At 36.3% G+C, this 18,950-nt stretch overlaps 3 protein-coding genes across 3 annotated transcripts; 2 read left to right on the top strand and 1 right to left on the bottom strand.

The window, feature by feature from the left end:
• The first annotated feature begins 5,452 nt into the window (after nucleotides 1-5,452).
• On the top strand, nucleotides 5,453-15,909 carry LOC107417698 (putative disease resistance RPP13-like protein 1). The gene is made up of 2 exons (XM_060815161.1): nucleotides 5,453-6,503; nucleotides 11,481-15,909. Exons 1-2 carry the CDS (start codon nucleotides 5,804-5,806, stop codon nucleotides 12,731-12,733), a joined length of 1,953 nt encoding a protein of 650 aa, XP_060671144.1. The 5' UTR covers nucleotides 5,453-5,803; the 3' UTR covers nucleotides 12,734-15,909.
• On the top strand, nucleotides 12,807-15,043 carry LOC125418281 (putative disease resistance protein At3g14460). The gene is made up of 2 exons (XM_060814914.1): nucleotides 12,807-14,209; nucleotides 14,347-15,043. Exons 1-2 carry the CDS (start codon nucleotides 12,807-12,809, stop codon nucleotides 15,041-15,043), a joined length of 2,100 nt encoding a protein of 699 aa, XP_060670897.1.
• LOC132800827 (protein RETICULATA-RELATED 4, chloroplastic-like) lies at nucleotides 15,834-18,813 on the bottom strand. The gene is made up of 8 exons (XM_060815160.1): nucleotides 18,072-18,813; nucleotides 17,826-17,894; nucleotides 17,221-17,352; nucleotides 17,054-17,107; nucleotides 16,881-16,925; nucleotides 16,540-16,679; nucleotides 16,051-16,176; nucleotides 15,834-15,965 (listed from the first exon to the last, which is right to left on the bottom strand). The coding sequence occupies exons 1-8, from the start codon at nucleotides 18,642-18,644 to the stop codon at nucleotides 15,917-15,919; spliced, it is 1,188 nt and encodes a 395-aa protein (XP_060671143.1). The 5' UTR covers nucleotides 18,645-18,813; the 3' UTR covers nucleotides 15,834-15,916.
• Nucleotides 18,814-18,950: the final 137 nt, after the last annotated feature.

Below are 18,950 nucleotides of genomic sequence, written 5' to 3'. Positions count from 1 at the left end.
AGCATGTTTGATGGACTCTATTGGTGTGTTGTTGGGCTTTTATCTTATTAAGAGGGAATGAAAGACCCAAAATATTGGACTCCGTTGATGTGTCGTTGGGCTTTATCCGATATGTAAGCCTAAGGAGATGTCTTTAGTTGGCATCAGGACTTCTTCCATTGGAACCACCTTACCTGCTGGGCCAAGCTATATAAGCATGCCTTAACGTACAAAAACCTAGAAGGCTGGAAGAGACTTCTGCATAAGATTCGTTAAATCTGATCCAGTTGTTTCTTCATTTTCCAGCACCATATGTATTTTTATTATTATTTTTTTTTTTGGCTGAAATTTCCAGTACCATGTCTCATGCCCGTATTTTGAAAACCTTAAGAGACCAAACTACCTACTTCAGTGACTAGTATTTACATCAGTTTCAGTTTATTTCTTTTCATTTTTGTCCTTTTTTTTCTTACATATATATTGTATTTACCTTGTGCACTTTTGACACTTCATAATCACATTTGTTTACTGGATTGATTTATAAATTCCATTAACATTTATATCTGCAACAAAACTAAATGGAAAAATCGGAACCAAGGAGAATGATGGCATACAGTTGCAGATTTTTGCATAACTATAGGTGGCTTAACAGAGGATCTCATGTTCTACATAGCAATCATGTTTTGGCAATGACATAGCTGTACGGCTTTGCTTCACTCCATGATACTAATGTTTGCCTACTGTGAAATCCTTGGTTAGCTAATGCCACACAAAAAAGGACCTATGAATGGATTCCAAGGTTAACTTAGGAAACAAGGCACAGCCCCATTACTGGAAGTCATCCTCCATGCATGTTTGAAACAGAAACAACCATGTTGTACATCTGCTCTTCCTTGAAGCTAGAAAAAATTCTGGGACCTGAAAATTAATAACCAATTTCATTAGAGATCAGAATATGTTCTGCATGGAGAAATTGGTACACTCGAAAAGGAAAAGTAGGAATAAAGCAGAAGTAATTGCATGAACTCTTCTAATGACTGAAAACAGGTTTTTGGGTTGCAATCATATATGTAGTTTGTATTTGCTTTTCTCATTTCATGTATCCCTGTGTAAAATTATGGCTGGCAAGATTGAGCAGATCACATTTTTGTGTGTAGATATTCCACTTTCAAATCCTAGGCCTAAATTTAGGCTCTCCTTTGTCTTGCTTTGCTTATTAGATTCCAATACAACTTCTCTTGGCCTACTTCAAAAACAAGAGCAATAGGCATGATGAGTATTGCAAACTAACTGTCAAAAAGGTGACTTAACAAATGATGTTATGTTGTATGAGAATCGTTGGCATCTTAAGGGAAGACCAGTAAATGAACATGATGAGTATTGCAAATTAACTGTCAAAAAGGTGACTTAACAAATGATGTAATGTTGTATGAGAATCGTTGGCATCTTAAGGGAAGACCAGTAAATGAAGTCCAGGGCTTATGTAGGAAGCAGGGCAAAGCCAATGGCATATTATGTAACAGATATAACTACTAGTGCTTGCGCATATGAAATTATAATACTTAACAAATTCAAGAATCGCAAACACAAAAATTAATGGTACAACCCTTTAATATAGGTATGTCATGAAGAACTTCAGTTCAAGCTGACAGCAAAAGCCAGTTCAATAAACTCACACAAAAAATAGTTTCTCCTACATGCCTTGACCTATTTGAGGAGTATCTGCCATTAGAGTTTGAAAAAAATGCTACTGTCCATTGCTAGATAAAGGTCCACTCCGGCCCCTCACTGCTCATATTCCTTATTGCCAGTTCGACTACTAACCAACATCTTACAGTCCCATCCTCCAATAGCTCATGGCACTATTCTTGTTTTCTTTGATTTTATAATTATTCTTACTTTTTTGGGCCTCTGCCATAACTCAGGGTACATTAAATATGGTTCAATCTTCAATGTTCCCAGCAATCGTTTATTTTTACTGTTCTTTTCTTTTCTACACCATCAAGTAGCTAACCAACTTCAAGACTGAGCCACAAAAGCATTTTGGTCACATAAGGGAAGTGTCCTCAGGCAATATATAAGTAGCTGTCTCTGCTTTTTAAAACACAAGCATGCTCACTATTCCTCACTGATATCTAAAAAATATCTTTGTGATCTCCTAATTTTCAATTAAACGGCTTTCAAATCTTGGTCATTTTTGCACTTTAAAATACACCAATCAAATATTTTGTAGCACTGATTTGTGTTTTGGGTTCTATTTTTATTTCTGCAGTCTGAGAAAAATGGAAGTTTGGACCCCAAGCAGAATGATGGATAGAATACCATATAACATATTCCTATGTAACCATATATAGATGACTTATCAAATGATGTTAGTTGTATAAGAATCTGCGTTGGCAAAGACATAGCTGTATATCTTCTATCCTTGGCCTCTCCAAGGGAGGACCGGCAAATGAAGTCCAGGGCCTAAGAAGGAAACATGGCAAGGCCAATGGCATATTATGTAATAGATATAGCTACAACTGCTTGCCAGAATAGAATCATAATAGGTAACAAATTAAATAATCATAGAGATAAAAATTCTTTTTGGTACTGATAATGACACAACACTTTAAGCTAGGTTTGTCCATAAAGAACCTAAGTTCATGCCGGCAGCAAAAGGCAGTGCATTAAGCTCACACAATAAATAGTTTCCCACACTTGCCTTGGCCTGTTTTAAGGAGTCTTTTTCTGTGCCATTCAGGTTTGAAGAAGTGCTACTTCTGAAAATGGTGTGGTGAAACTTGGTTAACTCTTAAAAAATAGTATAAATTTAAGACATTAGAAATCTTTATTTCCTCACTTACAATGTTAATCTGCTGTCAAGGGAAGCATATTCCTGTTTATACATGCTAATTGTGATTTGCACAGTCCTCGTATATCATAGTAACTCACTCACTTAAAAATGTATAGTCTCTACCTTGATGCTTTATAAAATAGCTAAAAAAAAAATATATATATATATATATATATATATGACCTAGAAGAGTGGAACAGAATTTTAATGTAGGCATTTGTTTTAAGTCAACATTGATTCCTGGAATAAGAAATTTTGTCCCTGGCATACAATTAGCTTACAATGGGATTGACAAGTACTACAGTTGAAATTTACAATATTCAAATCTGCCTGACACCTCTGCTTCCCCAGCATATCAGCCTATGATTTATCAACTGCCATATACCAACCTCAAAAACATTGACATCCGTCAAGGGGACATTAACTCAAACCATCAATCCTAGCTAGATATTCAAAATGAAAAGAATAAATAGTACTTAATTACATACAACTTGAAACAACTTCTTATTGTTTGCTATTTATGTTCAGTTTTTAAACTAGTTATTTTATATTTTGAGTTCTTAATTAGTCAGCAAAAACATGTTGATATTAAAAGAACCAGGCATGACTCTAATCTTAAATTACAAAATATATATATATATATATAATATCAACTTTTCATAAAGGTTGATTATGTCAATACTCAAAATAGCAGAGATGTTCTCTATTTTATTTTCTTTTGTTTTGTTTTGATCCTTCAATGATGGCTAGTTCTGAACAAAATTTTTAGGAGTTGGAAAATTGATACTTAGCTGCAAATAGTTAATAAATTATTTATCACTACAAGAGCAATATGCGTAATGGAGATTGCCAAACAAAGTATAGAAAGAAGCTCATGACGTGATAAATGAAAACACCAGAACCAGAAATTCAGGTTTCCTAACGAAGTATGCTTTGCTTGGTTAACAAGGCAAAGTGGAATTCCAACGCCCAAAAAAAAAGAATAATAAAAATAAAAATGAAAAGAAGAAGAAGTGGAAAGAAAGATATACTCTTTATGCATTTTTCTACCTTCTTTTTCCTATTCTAACAGAGAAAGGCCGGAAAACTTCGGTGACAATGAAAGAATCCAAGCCATAGGCTTACTCTGCTATGTGCTCCGCTTTTCAGTCCCACAACATTGTTACTTTTCTTTTTCTTTTTCTTATTTTATTTTGTTATTTTGTTAGCAATGTATTCTCTAATTTCATTTAACAACATTGTTATAATGTATGCAACCTGAATTGTCAGTTTATATTGCATATTTTGTGAGAAGGATATGATATAAGAAATAAATGTCAAATTATGAAGATCATTAACACTCTTTTGCTTTTACTAGTTTCTGCATGAACATTCCCTTATAAAGGTAACCCCAGCGACAAAAACCAATTAAGGGTACTATATATTTTCTGCAAAGGATCAACTTAGAATCTATGCATAGAAAGTGAATTCAAGGAAAGTCTAGTTGCTCTTTATTCCTTCTAGTGGGTTGCAACCAAAAATTCTTCTTCAATGAATACAATAGCCAGTTAACAAACCAAAATGTAACCAGATACCAGTTTCCTCAATCATTCCAGAACCAAAGTTATTTCTATTCAGATATAAAATTTACTTGCAACATTTAGGTGTGATTGAATTTCTCTAACCTGTGGTCTTATTTTTTATTATTATTATTATTATTATTATTATTATTTTGGCCCCTGTTCTGGTCCAATGTGCATAATCCACCCACCTGTTCACAGTCCACATAACTGAAACAAGTTGGCATAAAAAGAGCCAGATAGATTCGTGTACACTGTGTTATTATTATTCTAACATAAAGGAAAAACTTCAATAACAATATAAGCATCCAAGGCATAGGCTTTTACTATGCTACATCTTCCATTTTTTCAGACCCAAATGAGTGTTGTTTTACATCAACATAATAATTCATATACATGGAGTGAAAGGAAATTAGATTCATATACATAATATTTCCTGGAATCTTGTGGTAGATCATAAACATTTTTACAAAATCTGCATGCTTCAGGTTGCTAGAAACTGCCATATAATAGCACCTAAAGTTTAAATTCCTATGCACAAGTGTACCTTATAACTAATTTAATTAGAATGGAATTATGAGACCATGTGATGATTAACTATAGTGACAAACGACATAGTTGACACTCCTAAAAAGAAAAGAGCAACTTGTTCATAAACAGGCTTTCCGCTGCAAAGGGAGAATGTTGGGTAGATAAAGGATGGTAAACATACATGTATGAAATTTAATCAAATAATATTGATTATATTTAACTTTTTAATTTTATTAATTTTTTATATACCACAGAATGAAAGCCATTTGTTGTTGGTGATCAAGAGAGAGAGAGAGAGAGAGAGAGAGAGAGAGAGAGAGAAGAAAAAGAAAAAGAAAAAGAGATATGCTAGTGGTCCTATCAATTCCTTAAAGCAAAGAACAACACATATTAAAAGTCACCCACCAAACAAAATCCAAAACAAGTTACTCATTATATTATTAAGATCAAGGTTTTACTTTCTTCTGCTTTAATATATATGTATATATATAGTTTTAAAGTACCACAAAGAAAGGATAGTACCACAAAGAAAGAAACTATCCTTGAGTGCATCAGGGAACACAGAGAAAAGGTGGTATACAGGAAGGTATCAAGCTTAATCAGAAGATCTTAACGGCAAAATTATATTACTTTTTCTTATAATATAATTCCTTACTTGCTCCTTAATGAGATGATATTCCTTACTTGCTCAACCTTTTGGGATCTATAACAGCAACCACTCTCTCCTACAGCAGAGATTCCTTCTACACATCAATTTAGAGTCTAGCAAAAAATTTTCAATTTTCCCTTGATACTTACACAAATTTTACTTCCTTTGAAAGTGTTTTGGTTTTGCTTCCCAAAAAAAAAAAAAAAAAGAAAAAGAAAAAAAAGAAAAGAAAAGAAAACAACAACAACAATGGCAGTGGGAGAGATCTTCCTCACAGAGTTCGTGCAGGTGCTGATTCAGAAGTTGACGTCTAGGGAGCTACTAAACTTTGTCCGCCGTGAGAGTGTTCATGAAAAGCTGAAGAAATGGAGCACGACATTTTCGATGATTAAAGCGATGCTCTCTGATGCAGAGGAGAAGCAGCTGACAAGCGAGGTGGTGAAACACTGGCTGGATGACATCAAAAACTTGGCTTATGACGTGGAAGATGTACTGGACAAGTTTTTTGCCGAACTGCTGCGATGCAAGATAGAAAATTTGCATCGAGATAGCACAAGTAAGGTATGGGGCTTAATCCCTACTTGCTGTACTATTTCTAGTCCTGCTGCATTTGGATTATTCATGTTAAAAATGAATTCTGAAATTAAAGAAATCACTGGCCGCTTAGAAGATATAACTGAGAGGAAAAATAAGCTTGGTTTGAATGATATTGGGAGATTTGAGATTGAATGGAAAAGGCCACCAAGCTCAAGTTTGCCTGATGGTCAAGTAATTGGAAGAGATGAAGACAAGAAGAAAATAGTTCAATTACTGTTAACGGATCAGCAAAGCAATCTCAATTTCGATGTAGTTGGCATAGTTGGGATGGCTGGAGTTGGAAAGACAACACATGCTGGTTTGGTGTTCCATGATGATGCCATGAAGTATTTTGACATAAAAGTTTGGATCTGTGTTTTGTTAATGGTTTTAGAGCTCTGTAATATTTCTGTATTATGCAGAAACAATGAACATTCTAGAGATAAAAGAAGAGATGCTAGAGAGGAAAACTTTTGTGTCTGAGCTCAGCTACACTTTTTCATCCAATATATGAGTATTTATCCCAAAATGCTTACATCATCCAAAAAAGTGATCATTACATTTCTGTTATAAAAAAAAAGATTCTCTCACTCACACTTTCATGCACGCACACACTCTTTTACAATTCATAATGACACTTGGCATATGAGCCAAAGTGGAAATACACCTATGTAGTTCACTTATCCATGTCAGACCCTGTCTCCACGTCAGCACAAGGGTTATACTTTAACACTCCCCTGTAACCTCTGTGCTGAAACAACTCCTAGCTTGTCTCTCAAGAAATTAAAACGATCCCTTGATAAAGGCTTAGTAAATATGTCTGCAACTTGTTCTTCAGAAGAACAATATGTCAAGTCAATCATCCCATTTTGTAAGGCTTCTTTGATAAAATGATACCTTCTATTAATGTGTTTGGTTTTCTGGTGGAAAATTGGATTCTTAGCGATGGCAATAGCTGATGTATTGTCACAAGGTAGAGGAGTGGCTTCAACTTGTATTTCACCAAAATCCTCAAGTACAAACCGAAGCCATATTGCTTGTGCAATTGCTTCTGATGCACTGATATACTCTGCCTCTGCAGTGGAGAGTGCAACACAGCTTTGTTTGACTAAGGCCCAAGAAAACACTCCACTTCCAAAACTGAAAGCATATCCAGATGTGCTCCTCATATCATCCACAGATCCACTCCAATCACTGTCACAATATCCTACTAAAACAGTATGTTTTCCTTTAACATATTCCAAACCATAATCTAAGGTACCTTTGATGTATCTTAGTACTCTCTTTGCTGTGCCAAGATATTTATTTGTAGGACAATGCATAAACCTGGCTAGGAGACTTGCTGCATACATGACATCTGGTCTTGTAGCTGTAAGATATAGTAGGCTTCCCACAATTTTCTGATAAAGCTCTTCATCTGCAGCTCCACTTCCATCTTCTTTGTTAAGCTTCTCATTTGCAATCAATGGTGTGAGAACTGGATTGCAATTTGTTAAACCAAATTTGTTTAGTAATGTGGAAGCATATTTCTTCTTATGCACAAAAATATTCGAAGCTGTTTGTACTACTCCCATACCAAGAAAATGATGCAGCAATCCTAAATCTGTCATTTCATACCTTTTCATCATGTCTTCTTTAAACCAGTAAAGCATTTCACTATCATTTCCTGTATACACTATGTCATCAACATATATAGCAAAAATCAATATGCCTTTTGGAATCCACTCTCACAGAAGTAGGCATCTATATCATTGTACCAGGCTCGAGGAGCCTGTTTCAAACCATATAGAGCCTTGTGCAATTTGTATACCTTATCCTCATGCCCTTTAATCATAAATCTATCTGGTTGTTTTACATAAACCTCTTCTTGCAGCACACCATTCAAAAATGCTGATTTAACATCAAGCTGATACAATCTCCATCTTTTGTGAGCTGCCAAAGCAATTAAAGTTCTAATGGTATCAAGTCTTGCAATCGGGGCAAAGGTTTCATTGAAATCCACACATGGTTTTTGTGCATAACCCTTAACTACTAATTTGGCTTTATTCTTTTGAATTGAACCATCTAAATTGAATTTAGTCATGTAAACCCATTTAACACCAATCACAGGTTTATCTTTCGGTCTGTTCACCAGCTCCCATGTATTGTTTTTCTCAATCATCTCCAGTTCATCTGTCATTGCTTTAATCCAAGACTGACTTTGAGTTGCCTCCTCATAATTTTCAGGCTCAATGATACAATTATTGCATTTAGCCAAAATATCAGTAAAACTTCTCCATTTTACTGGTGTATGATCAAAACCAGCATGCAATTTATCAATTTCTGAATGAACAGAACTCATACCTGAACTTCCATACACATTTGACATACCATTCCTGCTGCTTGTAGCTTCTTTTGAACCAAAGACTTCTTGTCCTGACTTTTTTGGGGTATGTTGAATATCTTCAAGCACTGGATCCCTTCTTAAGACCATGCAATTATCAATTTCTGCAAATATTACATTTTGACTCCCATTTTATGCATTTTCCTTCCAATTCCATGAATTTTCTTCATCAAATACAATATCTCTAGACAGAATCAGCTTCTTACTTATAGGATCAAACACCCTATAACCCTTCTCACAAGTTCCATATCCTACAAAGACTCCTTTTATGCTTTTAGGATCCAATTTCTATCTTGTCTCAATTGGAACATGGACATAACATAGAGAACCAAACATTTTCAAGTGTGCAATTCCTAGTTTTCTTCTACTATAGGCTTCAAAAGGTGTTATTCCATCAAGTGCTTTAGTAGGACATCTATTAAGCAAGTATACGGCTGTATGAACAGCTTCTCCACATAGGTAATAAGGCACTTGTTTATCATGCAACATAGCCTTAGCCATTTCAACAACTACTCTATTCTTCCTTTCAACCACTCCATTCTATTGTGAAGTGTATGCTACTGTCATTTGTCTTTGAATACCTTCAAATTCATAGAATTTAACAAACTCAACAGATATAAACTCCCCTCCTCTATCACTTCTCACACATTTGATCTTAAAACCACTTTGAAGTTCAACCATGGATTTAAATTTCTTGAAACAAGTAAAAGCTTCAGATTTATTTCTCAGAAAGTATACCCAAACCATACATGTATAATCATCTACTAGAAGCATAAAGTACCTATTTCCAGCAAGAGTTTCTGTCTGCATTGGACCACACAAGTCAGTATGAACCAATTGTAGTGGCTGAATTGCTCTCCAGGCCTTATTCTTTTGAAAGACTTCTCTATGCTGCTTTCCAAATTGGCATCCTTCACATATTTTCATGGTTTCCTCAAGTTTTGGTAGTCCCAAAACCATGTCCCTCTTCTTTAACTCCGGCAGTGCATTCAAGTGTAAGTGTCCCATCCTTTTATGCCAAGTTTCCACACTAAAATCTGTTTGAGCCCTTAGAGCAAGCTGTTCACTTGATGTCATAGTTAGAGGATAACACCGGTTTGTCTTTACTTTAACCTTCACAACCAAATTTTCTAATGCAGGTCCATCATATACACAACACGTCCCTCCACCAAACATTAGATAATAGCCATGCTCATCCTTTTGACCAACACTAAGCAAATTCTCTTTCAAACCAGGTAAATACAACACCTCTTTAATATGCTTCTTGCCTCTGTCTGTATGAATCACCAATGTACCTTTCCCAGCTATGCTTTCTAGTGTACCATTGGGCATTTGAACTCTACCATATATATTCCTTTTAACATCAATCAAAAGATCCATATTCCCTGTCATATGATTGCTACATCCACTGTCTATATACCATTCACTGCCCTTACTCGACTTTTCAAACTCACTAGCTGCATAAAACATGTTGCCTGTCAGCTCCATTTGATTTGTGCAATTTGCTTTCTGCATATTCTTCCCATTTGGACACTCTCTTGCCCAATGCCCAAATCTGTCACAATTATAGCACTTTGGTTTCCCTTTGAATCTACACTCTCCAAAATGGTATTTGCCACATGTTCTACATTGTGGTTTTGAACTTTCTTGGTGACCTCCAACCTACCATCTATTTCCACCGTGAACAGTATTCACAAAATGAGCTTGATTTCCATAAAATCTTTGCTGAAATCTCTGCTTTGATTCCCATTTCTTCTCTCTTGGGGTCCAAGTCTTTTGGAGTTTAGCTGCATTGAAGTGTGTTACTCCCTTGTTTTGTGTTTTAGAGATTGCAGCATGATTGTTCACAGATAAGGTAGAGAAAGCTTTCTCTGTGAAATCAGTGACTTGCAAGTCAAGTCTCTGTTCTTGGCTCTTAAGAATTGCAACCACTTCTTAAAACTCTACTGATTCCAGATTCTTAGTATTTTCAATTACCAAGCATATAGGCTCATAAGCTTTAGTTAAACTAATTAAAACCTTTTGAACCAACCTCTTATTAGATAAGCTCTCTCCGAAGGTTTTCATCTGATTTATCAAATCATTCAATCTAGTAAGATAACTAGATAATGTTTCATCTTCTTTCATTTTAGTATACTCAAATTTGCTTCTTAGACTCTGTAGTTTCACAGATCTCACCTGTTCACCACCATGAAATTCCTTGTACAGCAGCTCCCAAGCTTCTTTCGGGGTTTCTGTATTTACTATCCTTGGAAAGATCTGATCTGAAACAGCACCTTGGATAATGCCCAAAGTCTTTGCATCCTTCATGTAGAACTCCATCATCTGTTCATCATCTTCCACTGCCGAGCTTCCCTCAACTTCTACAATTTTCCCCTTCAGCTTTTCATCAGGAATTGGAATTCCTTTATCCACGAATCTCCAAAGCCCATAAGATTTGAAGATGGTCACCATTTTAATTCTCCAGAACTCATAATTCTCACCTGAGAATATTGGAGCTCTCACTTCAGATCCAGCCATTGTTTTGCTGACCTTACAACACAAGAAACCAGTATTTCAAATTTTTTTTTTTTTTTTTACCTCACAGTGTTTATCCCAGTTTCAGATTCGACCGAGAGGCTCTAATACCATGTTAATGGTTTTAGAGCTCTATAATATTTTTGTATTATGTAGAAACAATGAACATTTTAGAGAGAAAAGAAGAGAAGCTAGAGTGGAAAAATTTTGTGTGTGAGCTCAGCTACACTTTTTCATTCAATATATCAGTATTTATCCAAAAATGCTTACATCATCCAAAAAAGTGATCATTACATTTCTGTTATAAAAAAAAAGATTCTCTCACTCACACTTTCATGCACGCACACACTCTTTTACAATGCATAATGACACCTGGCATATGAGCCAAAGTGGAAATACACCTATGTAGTTCACTTATCCATGTAAGACCCTGTCTCCACGTCAGCACAGGGGTTATACTTCAATATGTTTCGGATGACTTTGATTCTATGAGGTTAACAAAGGCAATTCTTAAGTCAATCAATTCATCAGAAAGTGAGAATAATGACGACTTCAGCAATCTTCAGGAACGTCTGAGTAAAGCATTGGCAGATAAGAAGTTTTTGATCGTTTTAGATGATGTTTGGAATAGCAAGAATGATCTCCATGATCTCTGGGTAAAGGTGCGATGCCTTTTTAGATTTGGAGCTCCTGGAAATAAGATAGTTGTGACAACAAGAGAGGTAAATGTTGCAAAGTTGATGGGAGCAATTCAACATCATAATTTGGAGTGCGTATCAGATGATGATTGTTGGCAGGTATTTGTGCAACATGCATTCTTCATAAGAAATACCAGTGAACTGCCAAATTTGGGATCAGTGAGGGATAAAATTCTTGCAAAATGCAATGGGTTGCCCTTGGCTGCACGTAGTTTTGGAGGCCTTTTCCTTTGCAAAGAAATAAATGAATGGGAGGATATTTTGAAGAACAAATTATGGACCTTATCAGATCATAATAACATTCTGCCAATGTTAAGATTAAAATACTACCATCTCCCTACACATTTGAAAAGGTGTTTTTCCTACTGTGCCATACTACCAGAAGACTACGAATTTGAGGAAAAACAATTGATTCTCTTATGGATGGCAGAAGGGCTGATTCATCAACCAGAAGGGACTAGACATATGGAAGATTTGGGCAAGGAGTATTTCCGTGAGCTATTGTCAAGGTCATTCTTTCATAAATCAAGAAAGAATGAATCAAAATATGTTATGCATGACCTCATGAATGATTTGGCTCAATGGGTTGCTGGAGAAACATGCTTTAGGTTGGAAGATAAGCAGGATGGTGATAACCAATGCAGAATTTTTGAAAAGGCTCGTCACTCATCTTATATTACAGCTGGGTGTGATGGCATTCAAAGACTCGAGGCCTTCTCCAAAGTCAAGCATCTGAGGACTTTCCTACCACTTGGACAATCATATTATGAGAGAAAACACATCGCTAGCTACTTTACTCTTCAAATATTGCCAAAATTACAATATCTAAGGGTGCTATCTCTGAACGGCTATCACATAACTGAGCTACCAGATTCAGTTGGTGAACTAAAGCTTTTGCGGTACCTTGACCTTTCTTACACACATCTAAGGAGCTTGCCTGAATCGATAGGTAGTCTTTACAATTTTGCAGACATTGTTGTTAGAATGCTGCACAAATCTACATGAATTGTCCACTGGAATGAAGAATCTAATCAACCTTCGCCACCTCAACAATTCAAATTAAGAGTCTTTGAAAGGAATGCCTCCAGATCTTGGAAAATTGACTAACCCCCAAACTTTACCTAACTTTGTTTTGGGAAAAGAGAGTGGCTCGTCGGGAATTGGGGAGTTAGGACCTCTACTGCATCTTTGTGGGACACTAAGCATCTCAAGACTAGAGAATGTGAATGGAGTTGAGGATGCAACAATGGCCAACTTAGGTCATAAGAATGGCATTGATGGATTGCTACTAGAATGGAACAAAGGAGAAATTGCTGATCTGGATGTCCTTAGAAGTCTACAACCTCCTAGGATGCTCAAGGAGCTTACTGTCAACGGGTATGGCGGTGTGAGATTCCCAACTTGGATGGAAAATCCTTCAATATTCTCTAAAATGGTGCTAATGAGGTTAGAAGATTGCAACGGATGCAGATTGTTGCCCCCACTTGGACTATTGGTCTCACTAAAAAAGCTTATTATAGTAGGAATGTCTGGGGTAGAAAACATTGGCAGTGATTTTTATGGAGTGGGTTGCTTGAAGCCTTTTCCCATATTGGAAAGCCTTTCCTTTGAGACTATGGAAAATTGGGAAAACTGGTCTCAACTTGAAACTAAAGCTGGGATTGAAGGGTTCCCTCAACTGAAAGAGCTCTCTTTAAGAAGATGCCCAAAGTTGAATGGTAAATTACATGAGTCCCTTCCTTCATTAGAAACACTTGTGGTACGTGGATGTGAGCAGTTGGTAATTTCAATTCCAGCAGAGGGATTAACAAGATTAAAAGATTTGAAGGTGCATGGTTGCAAGGAGATGTCATCTGTGTGCCAGGATGAATTACGACAGCTGACTTCTCTTGAGCATTTACAAATTGATGATAGCTCGTTGCGGCATCCTACACTAATGCGGGTTGGAGAAGAAGCGAGACAGGTAGAATTATGTTTGCCTACCAAAGTTCAAACTCTGGAATTAAGTTACTTTTGCAATCTTGTTAAGGTACCAGAAGTGATGCACCTAACATTACTTGAAGAGCTGCACATATTTGGCTGCACAAGTCTCACTTGTTTTCCAAAGTCTGGTTTGCAGTCTTCTCTCAGAGTTTTGTGGATTGAAAGTTGTGAAAATCTGATATCATTGGTGAGAGACGACGAGTACAGCAGCAATTGCACACCACCACCTAATTCTAATTCTAATTGTCTGGAGTTATTGAAAATACAAAATTGTCCATCTCTTAAATCCATTTCATCGGCTGTTACTGGCAGTTTGCCAGTAAGGTTTAAAAACCTTTACATTAAGTATTGCCATGCTCTCGAGCGTTTATCCTCAGGCAAGTTACCAGGCACCCTTAGAAACCTTGAAATCCATTACTGTTATAGTCTGATTTACATATTATCCGAGGGTGAGCTACCCGAGGCCCTTGAAAGCCTCCGTATTGAAGGTTGCAAAATGTTAAAATCCTTGAAATCTTTGGAGGCCGGATTGCCCAAAGCACTTAGAAGGCTTTGCATCGTTTTTAATCGATAGCAGATAAGTTTGACGACATTAATGCTACTTGTCTTGAATCTATTGAGTTATCTCATTGCAGAAACCTTAGGTCAATACCTGAGGGCCTCCACCATCTCATCAATCTTAGTGAACTATGTATTATAGAATGTAAAAATCTAGTTCCTTTGCGAGAAGGAGGGCTGCCAGCTTCAAACTTGAGAGAACTCGTCATTGATACGGTAGCATATCCCAAAGGCATGCTGCAAGACCTCATCTTTCTACAAAAATTGGAGATTCCTTACAGTGAAGGATTGACGAGGCTTTTAGTAGAAGAGGGTTTTCCACCAAACTTAATTTTCCTTATCATTTATGATCTCAAGGAGATTAAGCCACTCTTCCACCGTAGATTCTTGCATAGACTCACGTCTCTTAGATCCCTTAGTTTGATTGGTGAAGCTACAGATATGGTGTCCTTTCTTCCTGAACCTGAAAATGAGCATGAAAAGGATGGGAGGATGGGGACGCTGATGTTACCAAAGTCTCTCATCTCCCTCCATATTTCAGAGTTCGAGAACCTGGAGAAGTTATCCACTGGATTTCAATGTCTCACCTCCCTTCAGTTTCTTTCCATCCGGGCCTGCAAGAAGCTCAAATCTTTACCAGTTGGGGGTCTCCCTCTTTGCCTTACTGACCTTGTAATCCATAATTGCCCACTGTTAAAGAAACAGTGCACAAGGTATGCGGGTCCACTCTGGCCCCTTATTGCTCATATTCCTGGTGTTCATTTCTTCAATTAGCTAGCATTAAACTAGCCTAATAACCTGCGCCTCACATTCTCTTATAGCTCACAGTACTTTTGCTCTTTTCTTATTTATTTCTTTCTTAGTTATAGCTCAAGGTAAATTGAATGTGTCAATTTCTAGCGTTATAGGATCATGTTTCGATAGGACAGGATAAGAAATCTGAGCTATGTAACGTTTTTCAGCAGTCATTTCTTGATGGTTTTCAACTTTTGTTCTTACATTTACTTTTGTATGGGATGGGATTGGCAGGATCAAGTTCCCAATAAGCTTCAGGCCAGTATTTTATTTTATTTTTTTTTTATTATTATTATTTTGTGATAAAGAATAAGCTTCAGGCCAGTAAGACTTTAAAACACACCCAATATCACATATTTGAAATACCATTATGGTTGTCTGTTCACTTTCTTGCTAATTTCTATATGATATTTTGCATCAGATAATTTTCAATTAAAAAAGAAGAACAAGTTTCCATTTTTTTACTTTTGCCTTCATTTTCTTGTTCTAACTTGGAAAGCTAAAAGTTCAATAACAAAGTAAAGCGTCCCAAGCAAAGGCTTACACCGAAGAAAACAGATGTTTGCTTTCCAGACCAAACAGATGATGTTTTTGGCACTTCAATAAATCTGTCTCTATTATTTGTATTTCTTGCAGAAACTGATGGAAGCTAGAATTCAAGAAAAATCTCGGTACTCTGATTATTGGTTTACAACCATAATTCTTCTTTTATGAATACAGCAACCAATTAACAAACCAAAATGTAACCAAATACCAATTTCCTCACTCATTCCAGAAGAAAAATTATTTCTATTTAAATATAAAATTAACTTACAACATTTTGGTGTGATTGAATTTCTTTTATCCTATGGTCTAATCCCGTATTTTTTGGATTCCGGTCCAACGTGCATAATCCACCCACCTGTTCATATTGCAGACATAAAAATTATGATGAGAAAAATAAAACAAGTTAACATGATAAGGACCGAGGATGGCTTGAATCTTACATCAATGACCCCAAAAATGTGTTGCCGGTTCGAACAGCAAAGCAAATTACACTTAGTATAAGCTTGTGTTGGTGGAGCAAAGGTTCTAGAATCCGTTGTTCAATTATTCCAGCAAGTATTTGGTACCTGTTAAGTAAAGCATGTCAGTACTTGCCCTGTAAATGGCCAGAACAGACATTAAAACTAATCACAACTACTAATGAAGGTTGTTTATGCCAGAAAATGTTGTCTTTTTTCCAATTTTTATAATTTGCAAATGTTGAGGATTATAATTACCATTACAAAATAAAAATAATGTAATTTGCTTATGATATCTATTGCATCAATTGCTTCTTTTTAAGTCTAAATCGTCATGGAATGATAGCCTTGTCCTTGGCATACAATTAGCTAATCGTGGGGTTGACAAGTACGAACAGTTGAAATTTTTGCAGTATTTCCTGGGAATCTTGGGTGGAGTAGATCATAAACATTTTCATTAAATCTGCTTACCTTATGTTGCTAGAAACTGCCATGTAAACACCATAGGCAACACTGGTTGATAATATGGGGACATCCTCTGCCTCACCCGCAAAAGATTTATCGACAGCCTTCCGTGCATTAATCAATGCATTTGTCACACCTGTACCAACCTGAAAAACATAGCCATTGGTCATACGAAGCTAAAGGGCTGGACAATGAAACCATCAATCATATATGAAACATTGTCATTTATTGGACAATAAATCAGACCATTTGTCTCATAATGGCATGTCATATATTATAGACCACAAACTTATATTTAGAAGGAAAAAGGTTAAAATGGAAAAATGTAAAGCAGTACTTCAGCTTACCAAAGATGCACCAGTCCCAACTGCAAATAATTTGGCACCATTTCGCTGAACAACAGAGTAAGATAAAATAAATTCCAATCAGCAATGAAAAAAGAAAAAAAAAATAATAATAATAATTGATCAATTTTTTTTATTTTTATTTTATATAAAAAATAAGATAATTGAACTCATACCAGTATTGCACCTATTCTCTGTAAAAATGAATATGATGTTCCAGCCAAAGCTACCTACAAGCAAGAATTAAAAGTAACTACTAAGGTTCTGAGATGGTTCAAAGGTGGAAAAAGAAAATAACAAGAATCTGGACATTGAGACGATATTCCATGAATGGAACAATAACCTGAAAGGCGTTTTCAGGGCATCCATAGAATAACTTAGCAATAGGTCCAGCACTGAGTGCTAGAGGTGGTCTGAGAGGAACAGTAGGAGCAGGAAGCCAAACAAGCATAAAATCTGCTACAATGGCCATCACCTAACATAACAAATTGATTAGCAGGATGTTAAATATGCTAAGAAGCTCTAATATATTCCCCCCCCCCCCCCCCCCCCAAAAAAAAAAAAAAACTGAGTGAAAAACAAAATGAGAGTGAAATATAACCAAAGTTGACATATATTGTCTTGATTGTGAAGCCAATTTTGCACCCCTTTTGAAAGGTTTGACTATCAAATTATGAGAAATACAAGAGTTTAGCAAAACAAAGTAAACTTTTTTTCTTTTTCTTTTTTGTTTTTTTTTTTTATTTCACTTGAACCTTTTATTTTATTTTGCACTTGATGCCACATTTGACCAAAGTTTTTGCTACTAGTCCCTGGTGATTTCTGTTGTGCTATTTACACTCTTAACAAGTCGAGTAAAAACATTCAAACAAAAAAAAATAATAATAATTAAGAAATATACTTTCTTAGAGCCAATAATTGTTTCATCATAGTAACAATGAGACATACCACATCAGCAAAAACAAAATCCAGCTCTTTTGTAAAGTTTTCTCTCCGCCGCTCCAACTCTGCTGCAGTCTGAAATATAAACAGAACATATATACATGTTCATGAATAACAAATACCAATTATAAGCTCAGTACTTTAAACAGAAACCCATTTTTGGAAAAACTGGTATAATCATAAAAGAAAAAACTTGATCTTTTTATATTTGATCATAAAAAAAAATGAAAGCAGTGAAACTAAATTATTAACCTTGGTGAAGATCCCAACACCACACTCTATGGCCACTTTGGTCAAGAACAAATCATCAGCAAGCAACCTTTCCTTAAACCCACCAAAACCAAGCAACCACCTGAACACCGCAGACTTCTCAAGCTCAAAATACCTCTTCACTATCTCCCCAGGAATCCTTCCTGCCTCAATTGCCCCACCCAAGTCTTTGGGTATACTCTCCATAGACCGTCCTGCCTCTGCCAATGCAAGCAAAGCCTCCGACTTGTTCCGTTCCCGGTCACCGGAATCCTCATTGCCATTGTTGCTATCACCTCCTCCTCCTCCTCCTCCACCACCACCACCACCACCACCACCACCTCCTCCTCCTCCACCAGCTGCAGGAGGTCTGAAGGAAACAGAGCTGGGGTTAATGGTGATAATGGGTGGTGGGCAATTGAAAGACTGGAAGTAGGAATGATTGCTAACACGATGGGTGGCGACGGTGAAGAAACTGAGGCTTTGGGGGAAGGAAAGTTGATGGTTATGGTTGTTGTTTGGTGAAAGAAGGGAAAGGGAATGCATGGAGAGATTGGAGAAGGTCGTGATCGCCATGGTTGTTGATGGTAATTCTTCTTTAATTTCTCTCTCTCACCCTCTGTAAATTAAGCTGATATACATGTAGAGATAGAGAGGGGGAGAGAGAGGGTTTTTGTGGGTTTGGTATGGTTTGGTTGGTGGAGGAAGAGGAAGTATAGATTGGCAATGAAGAGTAGAAAGGAGGATCATAAAGCTGCTCACTTTCTATATGGGTCCTTCCCTTTCCTAAGCTTGTTAATTTTTTTTATTATTTTCTTTTTTTAATTTATTTTTTATTTTTTATTTTTTATTTTTTATTTTTTATTTTTTATTTTTGGTACT

The sequence above is a fragment of the Ziziphus jujuba genome, chromosome 2 (assembly GCF_031755915.1).
Source record: "Ziziphus jujuba cultivar Dongzao chromosome 2, ASM3175591v1".
NCBI classification, from domain to species: Eukaryota; Viridiplantae; Streptophyta; class Magnoliopsida; order Rosales; family Rhamnaceae; genus Ziziphus; species Ziziphus jujuba.
The sequence above is the reverse complement of the archived record's forward strand: the minus strand, read 5'-3'. Positions and strand labels throughout refer to the sequence as shown.